Source organism: Xiphophorus maculatus, chromosome 7 (genome assembly GCF_002775205.1).
Source record: "Xiphophorus maculatus strain JP 163 A chromosome 7, X_maculatus-5.0-male, whole genome shotgun sequence".
NCBI lineage: Eukaryota > Metazoa > Chordata > Actinopteri > Cyprinodontiformes > Poeciliidae > Xiphophorus > Xiphophorus maculatus.
In genome coordinates this window covers 14,930,417-14,949,830 of record NC_036449.1, presented here as the reverse complement: position 1 = coordinate 14,949,830, position 19,414 = coordinate 14,930,417, and the positions used below count along the sequence as shown (strand labels likewise).

The window sequence follows — 19,414 nt, the reverse complement described above, 5'->3', positions numbered from 1 at the left end:
AGGTATAACGATGATATCAAATCCATTTATTAGTTTTTTTTTCTACTTTGATACATAGACTTAAGCAAAATTATAGCAAAACTATAAAAGAAACACCTGCTAAATGTAGCAGTAGCGTTCAAAAGTAAAAACTAATTGTTTTAAACATACAAATTCTTTTATTTTGTTTGAAGGGGAAAAAAAAGAACAGCAATCCTCACTTAGCCAGCTGACCATCAGTGCAACAGCAGGTAATGGAGAAACACAAAGTTGTCATTTTGCTCTATGTGGCACTCTCTTTTCACGGTCTCTTAGTTAAGGTACTTTTACACCGTAAGAATTGTAGGTGGCGTTCTTTTTTCTTCTGGGTAACTGGCCCATGCCTATTGCAGTGTCACTAGTGCTATCTGTCATGAACACACAAAAGAACATTTAAAAGACAAAACTCCAGTTCTTCCACATAAACCGCATCAGCTTCAGAAGTTGTGCCAGTGAAAAAAAAAAAACTGCCCTTCATTCGCACAGTGTATACAAATTTAATAAAGTACACAACGAGTACAGTAGCCCACATAAAGCACAGCTTATTTCCACATAAACTGCAGAGGACGACAATAAAATTACAAATACATTCTTAAAAAAATGTTTGTTTTTTATAGGAACTTTAAATGGTTTTTATGAAAAGGGACATTCCCTGTTGCACCACCATTAACAGTTCATAAGACACTTCACTTTTTTTGAATGTAACGTCACTTGATATGTATTTCGGCTCCTTTGTGATTTTCAAAGTAATGGTCCTTATACACTAAATGGAGACAGAAAGCTTCACTGTACAAAAGCAGACAGGACTCGTAGCGTAACAGTAGCAGTTTGTTCAATAGCCTCACAAAATCGGAGCTGGAAATGTGTAAAATACAGACATCTAAATTGACATGTACAGTACACCATGAAAACGTTTGAAGTTAGGTAAGCACTGATCCCCACCACCCCGATATCCCACCCAAAACTTTCACACCAGTCAAGGACACATATTTCACCTAAACACAAGTCACAAACTAAAAAAGTAAAAAAGAAATAAACAAACAGAACATAAAACATAGAAAGCAGATGGTTTTTGGTTATACAATGCGTTTGAACATCTCTGTGGGTCAAAATAAATCAACTCCTGGTCATCGATTCGGGGTACCATCATCATCATCATCATCATCATCACACCCCTGGCAGGTGAGAGGGAGCTGGAGAGTGCCGTCACCTCACCTGTCAGTTGCCAGAGTCCCTCTGGTCGGGAGCACAATCCGACCCCCCATACTCTTGACTGATGACAGAGCTGTGAATGAGACAGCTTGACAGAGACTTAGGCCTGAGCTCACAGGTCAGGTAGGAGGGCTCCTCCAGCTCAGTGTGCAGCGGGGAGCACTGGCCATCTGGAGGGCCATAGGCACTGATGTCTGATCCCCCGTCCCTCTCTTCGTTGGGCTCTCGGCTGGCCAAGTCCGGGGGCGCGCCGCTCTTGGTGGGGCTGCTGGACGCAGATGGACTCTCTTGGAGTGGTGGGCTTAGCGCACGCTGCGATTTTAAGTAAGGTTTAACATTGGCCACGAGGATTGTACTGTCCCGCTGTTCTTTTCCAAACGTGGTGAGGGTTTTTCTGCTGCTGCAGCTGATGGTGCCATAAATCTCTGTCTCTACCATGGCATCCATTCCCACAGGGATGAAAAGGTTGGTGCGATTATCTGCGCTGTCTGCTTGGCTTCCTACCCGTAACTTTGGCATCCAGCATCTGTCAGAGTGTCCCAGTGCACGACATTCATCGGTGCAGTGGACTGATTTGTCTTGCTCTGCAAAAACAGTTAAACATTTGTTATTGGAGCCTGCTGCGGTATGAATAAACAACCCACAGGAAAATGTAGATGACATTTTGAAGGATGAGCAGCAATGCTAAAACACAGCAAACAAACACAATTTCTAACATTATTCTTAACTCCAACTAACAGCATCGCTGCTGACATGTAATATTGCATGTGTCACAGTGATTTCCAGAATAAAATCCCATTATGCAGTCTAAAGCAACAGCTAGACTATTCTAAGATATTTTAATTTTTTTGTTTTTGATAAATTAGAGAAAATACTGATTTGAACAACTTACGACACATTTCCCCCCCTGGTATTATCAACAATCTGTGTAGGTGTTTTTATGGAAAATATCATCTGGTGCAGAAGATGTTTTCAATTTACATTTCCATCAAAACTGATTTAAAAAGAAAGAGTAATTTCAATTTAACCTGCAGGTCCTGACTGGAAGTAAGTGTCAGTCTCAGTAGTTAGGATGCTATATGTTTGTCATGATGTTCATACAGTCGTCCAAGTTTCACCCACCAGTCTCTCATGGTAATTTTTTTGTAACAGTTTTTGAGTTTTTCATCACTTGCAGCATAAAGCAGTAACTTGCTTGTTCTTGCCAAGGTTCTATTTCACATGTATTTTTTTTAAATCAGAAGTTGTCATACATTACTTCACCACTTGACAGAAATCTTCCACAAGTTTCTCACAATCATTTGGTGAAAGTTTGGCTCATTACTGACAGAACTGGTGTAACAGAGGTTTGCAGGCTGCAACCCTTGGCACTTTCTTCACAACTTTGTCAAGATTTTGTGACAACAAAGCACTGACTTTGTTGTCCTTAAGCCATTTTAAAATTAATTTAGCTCCTACATATGATCAGGCTTCATCCCTTTTTCCTCTGAGTGTGTTACTGGTCATTATGACCAAAGATTTCAGTTTTAGTCTCATCAGACCACAGGATTTGTCTCCAAAAATGAAGGTATTTCATTTTTGTTTACAAACTCCAACAGAACCACTTATATTGCTTTTGGAGTTATCACTTTGAAGATTCATTTTCTTTGGTGTTTAATCAATAAAATTATTGCTATACGAGTTCAGTCCATTTACCATTTTGACTGGTGAAATTAATGCACACACTCCAGCACACACTGAACCTAAAGGTCATTTGCCAGCCACAACTAAAATGTATATGATGAGTAATTTAAGTGTAGAAGAAACATTTTTGAACAGTAATGGAAGAGACCACATCCCTGGCTTATTTTGTAAATCTTGCAAATAGCAGCCTGAATGAGACCTTGGTTGCGTGCACTGCAGCACTTTGAACAATTTTGCATCAATGCAGAACATGTTGCTTATGAGCACTGACACCGACAGACCAGATGACAGGATTCAGAGCCAAAATAACGAAGGCCGACGTGACGGATTAATTTTACATAAATGTCTGTTTACTTCTTCAGTTCTGAACTATCATAGCAGAAGTACAACTTTTTCGCCATTTTTGTGTGAACGAGATTATTTGTAGCTACCGTGAAATCTGTTACAAACTGAAATATCAATGAGTCATATCAAAACAGAATAAGCATGATGCTGTTAATCTACACTGCATGAAAACCTCATTGGCATGAGTAAGATGGGAGTACATTTAGAACTGGTGTTGCATGTGTGAAGTCTAATACATCTTTAGAAACATAAGACTGTCCTGCAGAATCTTTAGTTGAGACAAAATACTTGTCACTGTTCAGAAAAACGAATAAAAGAGACTGCAGTGAGTGAGTGGATTAAGTTAAATGCAATCACAATACTAATGTGATAACGATGAAATATACTATTGCTCACTAAAGCTGCTGAGTTTTAAGAGTTTTTAATGAAGTTTTGAACTGGGACTCAGCAAATGCCTATTCGTAACTCACTCTGATCACATCAGGGACAACAAAACAGATCGCAACATCTGCAGTATGTGCATACTGTGTAACTATTAGCAAAATGAATTCTGGAACACATTCAAAAGTGATTCTTTTAACGTCATTTCAACAAACACACACACCCACACAAAAACAACAAACATGAAACAAAAATTTTATATAAAGATCTGTTATCCAGCAGCATCATGTCCTATTGGCTGGAACGAAGAGGGTTGCTCATGAGTCCTCTGTTGTGCAGTCAAGAGGATGTTCATTGAGGATGAAGAGTGAACAGCTTTTTCCACTCAACTATGAGCGGTTATGAATGACCACACAGACACTCACAGGTCAGTACATACATGTCAGTACAAAGGCAGAGAAAACCCAATCAGGCACACAGAATCAATCCTGTCACTCGTTCTTTTATACACCAGATGGTCTCAATTGTATTTTTATGGTCTCTAAATATCAGCCTTTTCTGTCTGCAGCCTTGGTGGATCCAGAATATTTGCAGGAACTTAATTCCTTGTCTTTTGTTTACCAGTCAGATTATTCTTTTGTCCAACAGCTTTTATTTCTAATTGCTGGTTATTTTTTGTACATCCTGCTGTCAAGTAGTTTGAGAGCTATCTTAAGTAAAATAAAACATCAAATTTAGAAGAAGGAAAATAATTTTCCATTCATCTGTTGTACCCTCTTTCTGGGGATGCAGTTGCTGCGGGGCGGCATTGGAGCCAATCCCAGCTGACATTTGGCAAGAGAAAGAGTAGCCCACACCCTGGGCATGTTGCCACAATGAAAAGGTATCGCATCAAAATATGATTTTGAAAATAATTTAATGCCACACACAGTCATTAGTTTGTGCCTTCACCATTTCCAAATTGTTTTGAAATCAAAGAATTGTGCAGAATTCTTTTATTTTACCTTTTAGTGCAGGGTTTTATGAAGTTTAATTAATGAATTTCTATCTACCCAATTTCAGAAAATAATTGCTAAACTTAAAATACCGTAAGTTTAAAAACTAAACTATTTTATATGCATATATAATATACATAAAACATATACTTATTTGTGAAAAAAGAGTTTTTTAAAAATACAAAATGCTCAACCACCTGTTAGTGGCAGAGTGTGTTTTTGTTGTTCTTTCATTTAATAAACTCAATAGGGTCTGATTTTTTAAATGTCAAATTATGCAACTAGTATAAAAGATAAATTTATTTTAATTTACAGATCCTTACTATCTGCCAATAAATATGAAAGGTGATATATGCAAAGCATTCTTAAATTACAGGATTTCATTTGTTCAGATAAACTAATAAATAAATAAACTTTTTACAGCATCAACATATTTGTGATTCAAATAATGCACAGTTAACCTATGACTGTAGAAGTGCTTACTTGATTACCAAATGCTGCCAATCCCAATAACATATAGATATACTGTATTATTCACTGTAAAAAAAACTGAGAAAATGTTGAGATTATATGCTTGTACCATAACTCCCTTTTGTAAGTTTCACACGTCACCTAATCCTAGAGGCATTAAATAAGCAGACAGAGAGCAACACATACAAAAAAGCCAATTTCCATGGTGTTATGGTGTAGAGAGTGTTGTCATTTTTCTTCCCCTTTTCTGTGACCATTTTGTTCAGCTATCAAAATTAATTTGACAATAATGCACTGAGGTGTTTTGCATGTAAGGGCATGAAGCAAAATGTCAAAAATGTCTTGTAAGTCGGTGGAAAATAATAGTTTTCCTTCATTTGTTATACATGAAAATGAAACAGCAATTTCATCCTCCTCTTGTTCTGTCGACTGGTCTAAGTTTACTCTAATAAATGTGTTTTCTTGGCTGTGGTTTCTGCAACACTGCAGGAACCACAAACATAATTTTAAGCAGAAATCAACAAATTTGTTAGACTTTGGTCAAGCATGGGATTTTCTTTCCAAAATGAAAGAAAACACAAAATTAGTGCTTAGCTTATTTTTAATGTTGATAGATTGCCATACAAGAATCAATTATTGACAAACTGTGGAATAAATTGTAACATTTGTTACACTTTGCTATCCATTAATCTTCTTTCTTCAAATACATTTAATATAAATAACTACAATATTTTATTCATGGTTTAATGTCACTTTGATCAGCTCCTTTTTTGTCTTGCTCACATACCATTTTGTATTATCAAAGTCCCTCAAGCAAGTGGCTGACTAAATGAGGCACTTGATTTCATTTTGAAACCTGGCTCTGATGAGGATGAGCCTTGAACAAGAGAAAGCTTCACATGATGGGGGGGGAAATGTGGGATGATCCTCCTTTTGAAGGCGATAGTATAGCTTTTATCATACAACAGCCTCCACAAGTTTTGCTGAAGGACAAACAAAACCAAGAGAACATGTATGCCAGAAGTCCTGAGAGTTGTGGAAATGAGCACCATTGTATCAAACAAGCTCTTTTCCAAAGTACATGCCACAACTATCACATTCTGTGGCTCAAGTGTATTAACACCTACACAAGCGCACCCACACATAGCCACAGGGTGCGATGAAACTGTTAATTATGCTACACCGGACAAAGCTAAATTGTGTTGTTAATTTAGCATCTGAGCTCTTAATGATTTTAAATGTTGGTGGAAAAGATGATTACATTTTGTTCGTTCTACATGTTTTTTATTTGGATGGTTTTTAAAGTATGACTATAGTAATATATTTTGAGTTAGATACAACTATATCAAGGTTTTTTGTTTGGAAGAAATTTAGACAACTTTTCCTCAGACTGTCCTTTTCCTAAAAAACCAAAAAATATATATATTTCTAAGTGCTTAGAAATTAGTTTTCTAAGAAGTTTTATGTTTGCTGACCAGCAGTACCTTTAGTTGGAACAAAATTTAAACACATACTTCAATTTATGCACTGACTTCATTAATGTAGTAACTTTATTGAGTTGGGCTCTATCTAAAAATCCCTAATATTTAATGACTTGGATCAAAACCAGGGTGATTTTTTTTTAAATCAACATAGGTATATAAAAAGAAACATGATTAGAAAATCTGCTTCACTGGTTCTATATGTAGGGATATCATTTATTAAATATTATAAAATTACATTCATTCACCAACAAGAAGTATAAACCCAACAACAAACGTTTTCTTGAGTTTTCCAATGCTAATTTCAAGTTATTTGTAATACTATGATTTACTTTTGATAAGCATCTTTTCAGTTAAAGGAAACAGATATTTAGTTGGAGTATGTATAACAGATGGGAAAACTTAGTAATTGAAAAGTTGTAGGCAGTTAGCAGTTAAATCTAAAAAGTAAAGTTAATATATAAATCTTGAGGCTTAAGAACCATAGTTCAAATACTAAAAATGTATGCTATCTTTCAGAAGAGATAAACCCCAAAACCACAAAGCTTGTACTCTCCTATTAGCACTGTTGGCTGTTTACCGAGGGGAGCTATTTATAATTAAGCTAAACTTAAATCTTTCAAGTCATCTTTACTCTTAGATCTGCTAAACAAATCTAATTTTTCTCTGTGTAGAGAAAACTTTTTCTTTGATGTTGCAAATTATTTGTGCTCATATTTTATTCTGATTTAAAATAAGCTATGCCAACAATATTGCTATTAATTAAAACCTTAATTTCATTATACATTTACTTTTACTAGGAGAGCTAACTGAAATTATTTGACAAGAAACACAGAACAGATCCAATGCATTACTCTGTGTTCATTTGGGTTTTCAATCCTTTTCTTATTTGCAAAGTGAAGACTGCTATTCCTTAAGCAATGCTATACGAAGCAAACCTAATAAGAAAGGAGCAGAGAGAAGTAGGCAGATACTGAATTAATTTCTATGCTACCTATCTGCAGAGGAGCCTGCAGATGATGCTGATGCAAAGGGATGCATAAGCTCTGAAGGTAAAGCAACAACAGAGTGAAGAGCATTCAATTTTTGTAGTCATATGCCTCGCTGCATAAGCAGAAGTATTCACAGTGCGGCATTTTTACCTAAAACGTACTCAATATTAGTAGCAGTTCACATAACATTCTTTATTAACTATTATTTAAAACGGATAACATACTTGCACTTTGTAAAGCACTGTCAAAAATAAACTATGATAATGATGCTAAACTATTCAAAAGTAAAATTGGAATCCTTTCATTTGTTTAGCCCATAATTAGCTTCATATTTCTCTTTCATGTTAAGTCACAACGCCTCTAAGGAAGCCATAGCATTACAATGGGTCTGTGATCTCATCTAGCCATATCACTACAAAAATAAATGACAAATAGCTGTGATATTACACATAACTGTAAACAAAACAAAAAGACAGGTTCACAAAAACAAAAGAAACTTGCTTGCCTATTATAAATAGAATCAGAGAAAGCCTAGCAACATACCCACTGTGCATCTGGTGTCTGCGAGAGTGAATAAATATTCAGAGTGCATGATAGTGGAAGCTGCACAGGTGCATATATTACCTGTATCAAAGCAGCCAGGAGACTAGAGGGATGGTAAAAGGTAAAGACATAAAAGCAACGCTACTTAACCTACCAGCTTTTGTGTTGGTGCATTTGGAACAAAAAAAATCTCCATTTTGGATAATAGCGTTATCTTGTCTAAATCTGCAAAAATAGTAGCTTTGTTGTTCAATAAATGCACCTGTATTTGTGGGTAAGATAGTGAGCCAGTGTGTAGGTAGGTGATGTTTTGTATGATCAATTCTGTGGGAAAAATGCATAATGTGGATCTTCCATCTTGCTGTCTTGCAGACACTGACACCATTTAAAGGGATAGTTTGAAATTTCAAAGTGATGTCTTTGAAGTTATCAGTTATACTTACATATTAGTTGTCCACTGATTTTGAAGATTTATTTACTTTTCTGTGATTTGTGTGATATGACATGGTTTGACAACAAGTAAGGAAACTACTTCTAGAGATGCACCGATCAGACATTTTTAGGCCAATTTCCATCACTCAATTTTGTTTCTGACTTGCTGATACTGAATTTAGCCAATACTAATTTCTCCATCATAAACAAAAACTTATAGATAAACTTAAAAAAAAAAATTATTGTAAAAGAAAACATGTCACTGAGCGGTTTCTTTCTCTCTAAATCATTGAAAAATATAATGAGATTATGGGAGGGTAAAGTTATAAGAAAGAAGTATTTCTACAAATAAAATAAAAGGCAAATAAAAAGATGCAGCACATCTACTTGGCTCCTTTGAAAGACAGATTACACTAAAGCCTTTTTTAATTCTGTGATCTGTAATTCACTCTGATGTGTTAAATTGTTCAATAACTCATTTACTAAGTTCACATAAACATAAGTCTTAAGTAACATTTCTATGGTGAATAGTCATTAACTTTTCACACTAGAAAGATAAACTATATTACAATATGTTTGACTGAGAGAGAAAGCTCTTGCTTTTACACAACTAAACCAACTAAAGTTAGACCTGATTTAACCCTATTTTACAACAAAGACAACATGGTTAAAGTTACAGGTAGCAGTGATCCAGTTTAGTATCATTATTGGAGTTGATACTGATGTCATTATTGGCTTATTAGGCTGAAGCTTTTTGATTGATTTTACATAGAAACTTAACATTTCTAAAAAATAGTAGCACATTTAAATAAAACACTGTATAAATTCTCCTGTTTTAAATAATACATAAACAAATGTTTCAAATATATAAATATTAATACATGTGTCGTACAGAAGACAACTATTAGTGAACTGAGCTGTTTCTGCAGAGTGAGCATCCTACCCCAGATTTACCCTATATGTGTCTCTGCTCTGCTCAGCTGCGCCGATTACTTCGCCAGTTGAAGAGAGTCATTCCTGACAGCCATAATTTACAATATGTGCGACTCTACTGTCCTACAAACCCCAAATTGAAGAGGAATGTTTACTTTATGTTTTGTCCAGATATTTAAAGCAGTTGAACTTATTTCAAATCATTACAATAATAAAAACGGAGCAGAAATCTGTGGACTTTTGAAGAGAAAGAAACACTGTACAGCAGCAGTGGAAATGCTAATTAAAATGAAGCCTAGGCGCAAATTCAAACTGGAAGACTCTTTCTATCCCCACCGGGACCTTCTAATTGGAGCGTCCCGCTTACCGTCAACGACCTATCAACGCTGGACCAAGCCACATCACGTCCAATCACCTACCAAATCCCAGCTGATAAGGACCTTCATTCATGGTGTCCTTCGCTCTCTGCTGAGCTCAACCCACCACCATCCCTTCTCCTCCACTCGCCCGGTCCTGAGGCCAGTACCCTTTTTAAATCTCCCCCACCAGTGCCGGGCACCGGGGGGGGGGGGGGGGGGGGGGGGGGGGGGGGGGGTAACGTTCCTATCAGCATCGGGAATGCTCATCTGAAGCTTATCGCAAACGTTGCGATAATCGACATCTCCAGCCGGGGCACGAGCGCCAAAGACTTTAATTTCTGTATGTCAATAAACTCTTCTAATTGTCTTCTTTTCTCCGTCTGAGTCTCTTCAGATTGAACTACAGTTACTTCATTATCTATGTTTATTTTTAGATTTTACTTTTAACCTCTGCTATTGAAAAAGAAAATTACAACCATATCATTTTGGCTTTGACTAAAATAGGAGTGGTTTGGTGCAACTTCTCTCAACATTTCATGTACAATCTGTAAAATTACAATCATAAATAATTAATGACAGAAAAGTTTGTATTAACAATGTCTTGTTTGTAAAGTTAAGACAAGCCATTTTACCTACTTACATCACACTAAATCTGTTCAATAGTCAGTGCAATTGTGGGTAAAACAGCCAATGTAAAATAAATAATAAAGAAACTGAAACTGACAAAAACAATAGGTTGACTACCTTGCTCAAACATGTACAAAATAAACTGCAACAAGCCTTTCAAATGGTTAAGAAAGTGCAATTAGAAATTCTAAATATAATGTAAAATAAATTTTAAAAAAGCATAGAATTTGACTGAGTAGAGCTACTGTTATGGATAGTACCGTACACATAGTGACCGATACCGAATCTAGAACTTTTTTTAAACATTGAGACCAATACAAATATTCAATTATTTATCTAATTATTCATCTTGTAAATTAATACAGTTGAATGTATGGTCAAAAACTGTAGCAATGCAGTACTTTGTTTTTTATTTTTGCTTTTTTATTTTTACAACACTAGAAGAAAACAAATAGGGCTGACAGCATTTTCCAATCCATTTTTGAGAGAGAAAGGATAAAACAGAGCAATGCAGGAAGTTCATCTCTCTGTTGTGGCAGATTGAACCACCAACATGCCTTGATAGAAAAAAAAAGTTATCTTTCTACAGTAACAACTTCTACACTGAAGGGTGTAATCAATAAAACCGGGTAGCATTTATGGTGCATTCTAAAATCGAACAATATGCTATGGCTGAAAACTGCAATGATGGTATTTTCAAGACAATTAATCAACATTTATATGACTTTTCTATTATGTTTGCATCAGCTTAGCGACCGTTAGCATAACAGCTGCTAAAAATATATATGAGTTGTTTGAATTAGGATCAGTCAAATTCCATACAGCTGATCAAATGCATTAAAAAAATACAATGCAGTCCATTACACCTAAGATTGCATATACTGCCAAATAATTTGCAATTATGATATTACAAGTAATGTTATTACAATAATAATTACAGTAACAATAATAATTGCTGCAACAATATTTCCATCTCAAAACTGATGGGTTGGAAAGTTGAAGTAATGAGGCAATGATCTCCTCATAAGAAGAAAATCGGCCAATTCTGGTCATCAGTCCCTTTTTTTGGTGCATTTCAACTGCATAATGCTTCACTTCAAAAATGTCCAACTATCTGTTTAATGCTCAGCTGACCAGCCCTATCAAAGAAAAACCTAATTTAATCTAATCATTGGTTTTCTTTCTAACTACATCTCTCACTTAGGAACGGGAAAGACATTAGCAAACATACTGATATTAAAAGCATTTCCCTACTTGATTGGATTTCTCTTATCTTACAAACCCAGGTCTATAAATGAACTGCCACTGCAGTCAAGCAGCATCAGCGCTGCACTAGTTTCATATGTACGAAACGTCTCTTTTGATATATCTCCATATGACTGGCATCAGAACTTCGGCTGAATCAAATTGGGGGGTTGGGGGGTGGAAAGTGAAGTGATTGAATTTACACCTCCCACGGAGTTAAGTTTGGTCTGCCATAATTCCTCTCAGAACACACGCAACCACCAGATCACACATACATAAAAGTGAGACAGACAGGGAGAGATTCACACATCTCCTCTGCCAGCCACTAGAGCGCCTCCATCTCTGCCCTCCTGAGCATGCTGCAAACAAACAGTTCATAGCAATGTAAATGGTGTGGAAAGTGCTGCATAGGGACATGATGACCACAGCCGTTCCTCCTCCGAGGAGCGGACGAGGAAATGAAAAACATCGCCACTTCACTTCAAGTCCCCCACCCATTATCTTTTATCTCACCAGCGAGCGTTTGCTTTCATGTTTTCGAGTTTATATCCGCAAAAGCTAAATATATCAGTCTCTTCCAGGTCAGCCAGGTTGCCATGAGCCTGACAGTCATCTGAGATTATCCTCCTGGCAGTCTGGATCATTTTGGATTTGCAAAATAAAATTTAACAATTCTATTTTCAGTCATAAAGCGAGCGCCCTCTCTCAAAACCACAGCAAAACTAATAACTGAGGAAATCTATCCAAGCAAAAGGTGCAAACAATCTGTCAAGTTGCACTCGATGTATCTGTCATTTTGCTTTGCAAGTGTCTGTCATGCTTTCTGAGACATGCATGCAACAAATCTACTTTCACAAAAATGACATGATATAAAAGAAAAGAGACACAGACAGAGGTACAGTTTTCTGTGCAAGTACTTTGATGGTTAAATCAGACTGAAGACGTATGAAAAATTCTACGTTCAAGACTCTTTCATCCCTTTAAACTCTCTATCTACCTTTCACTCCGGTGCCTTCGTGTCATTTTTGAGACATATCTCAGGCTGTCTGCAATGTAAACTGGAACAAAGTATCCTGCTGCACCTACAGCTTCCAATAATGTTGAGGGAGGATGTCTTTTTGCACTGGCTTCTACACCCTGAAGCAGTTGTAGAGCTCTAGTTAAACACCAGCAAAACTGAAGGTTCTTGTTGCATTAAGTACAAACAATGTCTGCTACAAGAGTCAGTTAGGCATCTTGATGATGTCCACTCACCCTTCTCAAAAGGCTGGCCATTAACTGCTGCCGCTTTCATCTTGAGGGCCTCCCTGGCAGATGTGTCGCAGTGTGAGCCTTTATTAGTATCCTGGTCACTATCAGCCTGGTCACTATCACCATGGCCACTGTCTCTGAGACTTGCTCGTTCTGCATCCTTAAATGTTGAGCTGCAGAATGGAACAGACAGAGAGGAGCAAAATTAAGCATAAGTTGTCATAACTTGTAAGTGAGTATCAACACACTCTGATAGGTAGAGTCTGGGAGCATAGCAGTACACCGTTTCCACATATTTTCATGTGGAAATGTTATGCTTTTCTGGACTGAAATTGACAGAGTTCTATGTTTTTTTACTCATCTATTTTTAAAGCATAAATGTAAAATTCGCAATGGACATTTCTGGCTTTACATATGAAACCTGTAAGGAATATGGATGGATGGGTGGATGGATGGATGGACACAACTTTTAGAAAACGTGAAAGAGCATAAAGTTGGAAATACGATACATACGGAAACATCAATTTTTTTTCAAACATTTTTTGAACTTAGACAGATCTGAAACATACTTAAATTCCACACTTGTGGAACCCCTGTGAATATTTTTCTTACCTTTGAACAAATGGCTGCCTGCTGCCAGAATAATTGGGCTCTGATGAGAAATTTTCAGTCTGGAAGGGAACAGGGAAAATGTTAATGTGCATTCAACATTTAGGATTTTTTTTAACAATAAGCACACACACACAAAATACCGTAGCATAAATCAACCAGGGGCATAAGTTTGAAAAGAGTGTCCATGTGGTGGCCATTGCAAATATATTATTTTTATTATATCTTTGTACTTATTTGCCTATTCATTTTTGACAATCCTTGGCTGGGGCACATAAAATCAAGAGTTTTACAATAATTTTGCTATACATGCCACAGAGGGCAAGGATGACAGGAATGATATAACAAACCAAAAACAAATGACAAAGTTTAGTAAATAAATAAATACTCCAAATTACTGAATTTTGTCAGTGAACTGCAAGATGCATGCTCTGTTGAAATACTCCAAAAAATTAATGTAAAATAAGATTACTTCACTGGGGGTGGCAGCAGATTTATAATTTTGTCCTCTAGGCCTCCCTTGTTGCTGTCACTAAAAATACAATTTAACATTTTTCTATAATTTTTCAAGAAATCCATGATGATATCACTAAACAAACTCAAAAACAAGCCAGGGAGAATTGCTGAGGAATAGCAAATTTCCATTGTGACCATGTATTTTCCTTGACAAGGCAAAGAGTTCAGCATTTGCCACTGTCATCAGGAGCCTTCCCCCTCTCTTCTCAAAGTAGTGTGTTTGTGTTGATCACACCCACATACCCTAGTGACTGGTGACAGTGCCAAGCCTTGTCATCTGTGTTATAATCTCCGAATGAGACTGTCCTGAATATTTACATCGTTTACATCAGATAATTCTGCAGTGCTAAAAAGCCCTACAAGCCCATGCTGTCAAATTAGCATGTTAGCTGGCTCGGGTGTTCAAACCCTGCCATCTCTACAAGGCAAGGCTGGAACCTATTAATGGCACCACTGTGCCAATCCTGGATGTGGATGGGTGGATCTGGCCCACATTTCCAAGGGGGGCAAAAAATGTGATTGTAAGGTTATGCTGTGTGCATCTCTCTCTGTCTGCTACACATCGGTTTGGTAATGTGATCGGACAAGCTGCTCAAACACCTGTCCAATCCCACATTTCAGGCTAGTTTTTGTTTTCGCTCTCTACAGCAGCGATTCTGGCAGGGTTGCAGCGGCCTTGCTCAAGACTCACACTGTTTGCATGTCTAACCGCGAGGACTCTCAAATTACGGAGACCAACTGTGCCATTCTGCAGGAAAAGACTTAAAATGGAGCAATTTGAAAATGATTTTCAAATACAGAAAGAGAAAGAGAAAAAGAAAAACCTTCCTTTTGTACAAAGCCTTTTAAAATGCATGATTACGGTTCAACAGGAGGTTGCCATATCATGCTTTGCATGCGGAGAGTATAAGTTAAGTCTCAAAACAGAGAAAAGAAGGAAAATCAATGTAATGATATCTGCTCTGTGTGCCAGTTTTCTCCTTTTCATACACTTTTGTCCAGTTTGTAAGGCAAAGCAGTAGGTGCAGATAAGAGAGTAATAGTAAATGAATAAAATTAAGAATCCTTCTTACCTGTATCACTGACATCCTATTCGCTTGAGTTTCTGTGTTTAGCCCAGCAAAACTGGAGTGGCACCCCGACCTGGGCACAGTGAGGCTGTTTGGGGTGGTTTTCAGGTACATGACCTCTGACCTGGGTAGTGTGAGCGGCAGCGGGCTCTGGTAGTCGAAGCATATGGGTGAAGTGATCAAGGATGGGCTGCTGACAACATTCATCCGGCTCGCAGAATCCCTCTCCTCCATCTCACTCTGCACCAACATGATGTCACTCTTGTTGATCCTTTTCTTTTTTCCCTTCCCCACCGGAGGATTGGAGTATTCAGCCATGCGGCAGTTATAATTCCCAGCATCCTTATCTTGATGCTTGGACTTGACAGCGATGGCAGTCATGACGGCCAGGAGCATGACAGAGATAATGCAGAGGGTAACTATGAGGGGCAGGGACACGTCCCAGTGCTGCTGTTCCCCACTCGCGCTGGAACCCCCTCCTGTCGTAGTTTCCGTATTTGCCTTAATGATCAGCTTAGCCACAGCAGATAAGGGAGGTTTGCCATGGTCAGTTACTCTCACCACCAGCTCAACCACTGGGGCAATCTCCTCCCAGAGAGCATGGGCAGTTCTGACCTCTCCTCCCACTGGGTCTATCTCAAACAGGTGGTCATCGTTTCCCTCTGTGATCTCATAGGTTAAGTGCCCACTTTCTCCATGGTCATGGTCCACTGCTTTTACTGTAGCAATAATGTACCCAATTCCCACGTTTCTAGGTACTGGAATCTCAGCCGTATCATTCTGCAGCAGGGGTAAAATAATAACTGGAAGATTGTCATTCACATCAAGGACATTGACCCTGACTGTAGAAGTGCTCTCCATGTGAGGAGAGCCGCTGTCTTTTGCTTGAACCTTGAACTCAAAGGATTTTGTCTGCTCATAGTTGAAGGAGCGAGAGGCATAGATTGCTCCGTTTGTGGGATTAACAGACACGTATGTGTAGACTGATACATCTCCAATGTGGGATGGCAGTATGGAGTATGAAACAGTTCCATTACGACCTACATCTGGATCATGTGCCACGACAGAGCCCAAGTACTCTCCCGGGATGTTGTTCTCAGGCACCTGCAGCAAGTAGAGTGTCTTTGTGAAGCGTGGCGCATTGTCGTTCTCATCTAAGATTTTCACAGTGAATGACCTGGTGTTGTTCAAAGATGGGTTCCCGTTGTCTCTTGCAACAATTGTGACATTATATTCATCTTTCGTTTCTCTGTCCAGAGGTCTGTCTGTAAGGAGAGTGTAGAAATTATCATTGTTTTCCTGAAGTCTGAAGGGGACATTTCCCAGAACCCGGCACTGGAGCTGGCCATTACGCCCTGAGTCTTTATCAGTCACTCTGACCAGTGCTATGACAGACTCTGGAGGAGCTGCTTCACTGATTGCTCCCTGCCGAACAGAGACAAAACTTATTATTGGCAGGTTATCATTTTTGTCAAGTACTTTCACAGTAATTTTACAATGTCCTGGTATCGGATTGGGCCCCAGATCCTTTGCCTGCACATCAAACTCTATGATTGGATTCTCCTCAAAGTCAATCTCTCCCTGGACCTTAATGACGCCAGTGTTTGGGTCTATTGAGAACAAATCTTGTATTCGCTCAGATGCATATCCAGTGAAGGAATAGACCACCTGCCCGTTGCTTCCCTCATCCTGGTCAGTGGCGTTCAGATCTATAAGTATTTTTCCAGGGGGAGAATTCTCAGGAATCTCTAGCACATAGGAAGATTTTTCAAAAACAGGGCTATTGTCATTTGAATCAGTCACTCTGACGTTGATTTGCATGGAGCCCGATCTCGGATACTCCCCACCATCGATTGCAGTAAGAAGAAGAGTGTGATGACTCTGATCCTCCCTATCGAGGGGTCTCTGAACCACCAGTTCTGGGTATATAGTCCCATCACCCCTCACTTTTAAATCCAAAGAAAAGGTATTGTAGTCATCTCTTGTAACCTGATAGGTCTTTATCCCATTTTCCCCAGAATCTGAGTCATGTGCAATAGTGAGGGGGAAGCGTGTCCCAGCAGCTGCATTCTCAGAGATATCAATATTCACATGATCTGAAGGGAAACTGGGGGAGTTGTCATTGATGTCCTGTATATCAATCTTGATCATGCAAATTTCCTTGTCATTGGCGAACACCTCCATAGAGAGCTGGCACTTGGGGTTGCGCCTACATAGCGTCTCTCTGTCAATCCTTTGTTTGGTGAAGATTAGTCCACTCTCGGGGTCAACATCCGCCAGATGCGGGGCTGAATTCTCCAGCACCCTGAAGTTGGATTTCTTCCCTCTCTCTACAGTCCCATATCCGCCGTCTTTTGCTATATTGCCTATAACAGTTCCAGGTCCCTGCTCCTCCGGGACGGAATAATTGAGGTTTTTTAACGTGAGTGCTTTCACCCACAGCAAAAGGAAAACGGGTGCAGAGAGACGCATCCCTTCTAAGTGGATATGCAGCAGTGGTAGACTGAAAAAAAACTGGTTGACTTTCAACCTGTTGATTAGGAGAAAAAAAGAGAAAAAACCTAGTGCTCTAACCCGCACCGGGCACGGGTTTCACGCTGATCTCACACTAATTAGGTATTAAACCGATCTCTGAACCGTGCTCTCCCTTTTTTTAATTTGGATCTTGACCTTTTTTTGGATGCGGTGTAGCTGGGATGAACTCTTTCTGTAAACAAAGATGACCGCTCGACGACACCTGATGTATGAATTAAATATCAAATTCGGCACCACTACAAGAGAGATGCTTTGTTTCTCTTTGTTTTTTCCCCCCCGAAACGTAATGTGTGTGAGTGTGTGTGCGTGCGTGCGCGTGTGTGTGTATGTGTGTGTAGGGGGACTTGATGAATAATCGATGACTATAAAGTATTCATATTCCCAACCGCATCCAAGGTTAAAGCGTTTAAATCTCGTGGTTGAAGGTTAGAGCGCGGCTCGCAAAAGCGCATTGCCCTCATGCGACATCTACACCTAGGCTACTGCGAAACACTGACATGGCCATTCAAAATGCAGCATTTGCCATTCACATCGCATGTTACTTTCCCCCTTTCTCCTGTGCGGCACACTGTTGCACATACGCGTTCGGTCCGCGTCGCCCATACACAGTCTGCTCACAAAGTGGAATAAAATAAAACAAGCAGGATGCAGAGCGGAGAAATACTCCAGTTCCAACCTTTTGTGCTCAAGAGCGTCTGCGACTTTTGCCCGATGATTGTCCTATAATCAGTCCAGTAATCCCATAATCCAGTCCAATTGGACCCGGTGCTCTTCCATCCTTCATTCCAGACAATTCCCTTCAGCACTGACCCGTAAAACGAGAGGGAGGAAAAAATGAGCCACACAGAGGTGCTGGAAGATTTCAGATAATCAAAATTAATCGCTTCTCCTGCGCTCACAGGTTTCTCTCCTCTCCGCGTCAACTGTTGAAACCCGCTCCCCTCACTGTGTTGAGCCGATCTGACCGGAAGCCTCTCGAAGCCCTCGCAACGCACTCCCGTGTGTTTCTGGGCGCATTTAACATACTTTCTGATCGTCTTCCAGCGAATGAGTGAGCAGTGACAGATCTTTGCCTTGAGGGGGGTTTCTCCGATAGGGTCTGGCAAGATCGCATGAAGAAGGGCTGTTCTAGTGCTACGTGATTCATTTACTGATGTGCGCGCAGCGAACAGCAGCATCACAGGGAGGAAACGTGCTGGAGGATGTTGCTCCTAATACGTGTCGATGTGAACCAGAGGGGATTGGAGAAAGGTTTCTTGAAATGTGCCGTAGCAGGAGTAGAAAGAACTTGACAAGTGGGGACAGAGACGGTCCGTTGCTATATGTGGCCCCAGGTCAGAAATTTTGTTCGGTAGGGCAGGGAGGGGGGAGGTTGGGGGGGGGGGGGGTCACTTGTTGCCACCGGTCACCACAGTATCACTATCATCTTCTTTTAAGTGGCCCCTTCTTCATCCTTTCCAAAGTATGCAGAAGTCAATTCATATTATTTATTAAATATATACAGCAGCATACCCTACAGCATATACTTTAAACTTTTCGTATATTGTCACGTTAACAACCACAAACTAAAATATAAGTTATGTTTCATAAACAAAAATAAAGTAGTTGATCAGTGGAATGAAAATGATACATGGCTTTCAATTTTTTTTTTACAAATCAATCTCTGAAAAGTGCGGCATGCATGTTTTCAGAACAAATCAGTACTTTGTGGAAACA

At 39.0% G+C, this 19,414-nt stretch overlaps 1 protein-coding gene across 1 annotated transcript; it reads right to left on the bottom strand.

The window, feature by feature from the left end:
• Positions 1-499: 499 nt before the first annotated feature.
• LOC102230003 (protocadherin-17-like) lies at positions 500-18,844 on the bottom strand. The gene is made up of 4 exons (XM_005799329.2): positions 15,167-18,844; positions 13,581-13,639; positions 12,972-13,141; positions 500-1,814 (listed from the first exon to the last, which is right to left on the bottom strand). Exons 1-4 carry the CDS (start codon positions 17,633-17,635, stop codon positions 1,237-1,239), a joined length of 3,276 nt encoding a protein of 1,091 aa, XP_005799386.1. The 5' UTR covers positions 17,636-18,844; the 3' UTR covers positions 500-1,236.
• Between the last annotated feature and the right edge of the window lie 570 nt (positions 18,845-19,414).

Excerpts from the sequence above, each read along its gene's own strand:
- LOC102230003 (XM_005799329.2), bottom strand. The coding sequence starts at position 17,635 with ATGCGTCTCTCTGCACCCGTTTTCCTTTTGCTGTGGGTGAAAGCACTC. Across the intron at positions 13,142-13,580 it reads AGGCAGCCATTTGTTCAAAG|CTCAACATTTAAGGATGCAG; the intron begins GTAAGAAAAATA and ends TCCATTCTGCAG. Across the intron at positions 1,815-12,971 it reads TGGCCAGCCTTTTGAGAAGG|AGCAAGACAAATCAGTCCAC; the intron begins GTGAGTGGACAT and ends CTGTTTTTGCAG.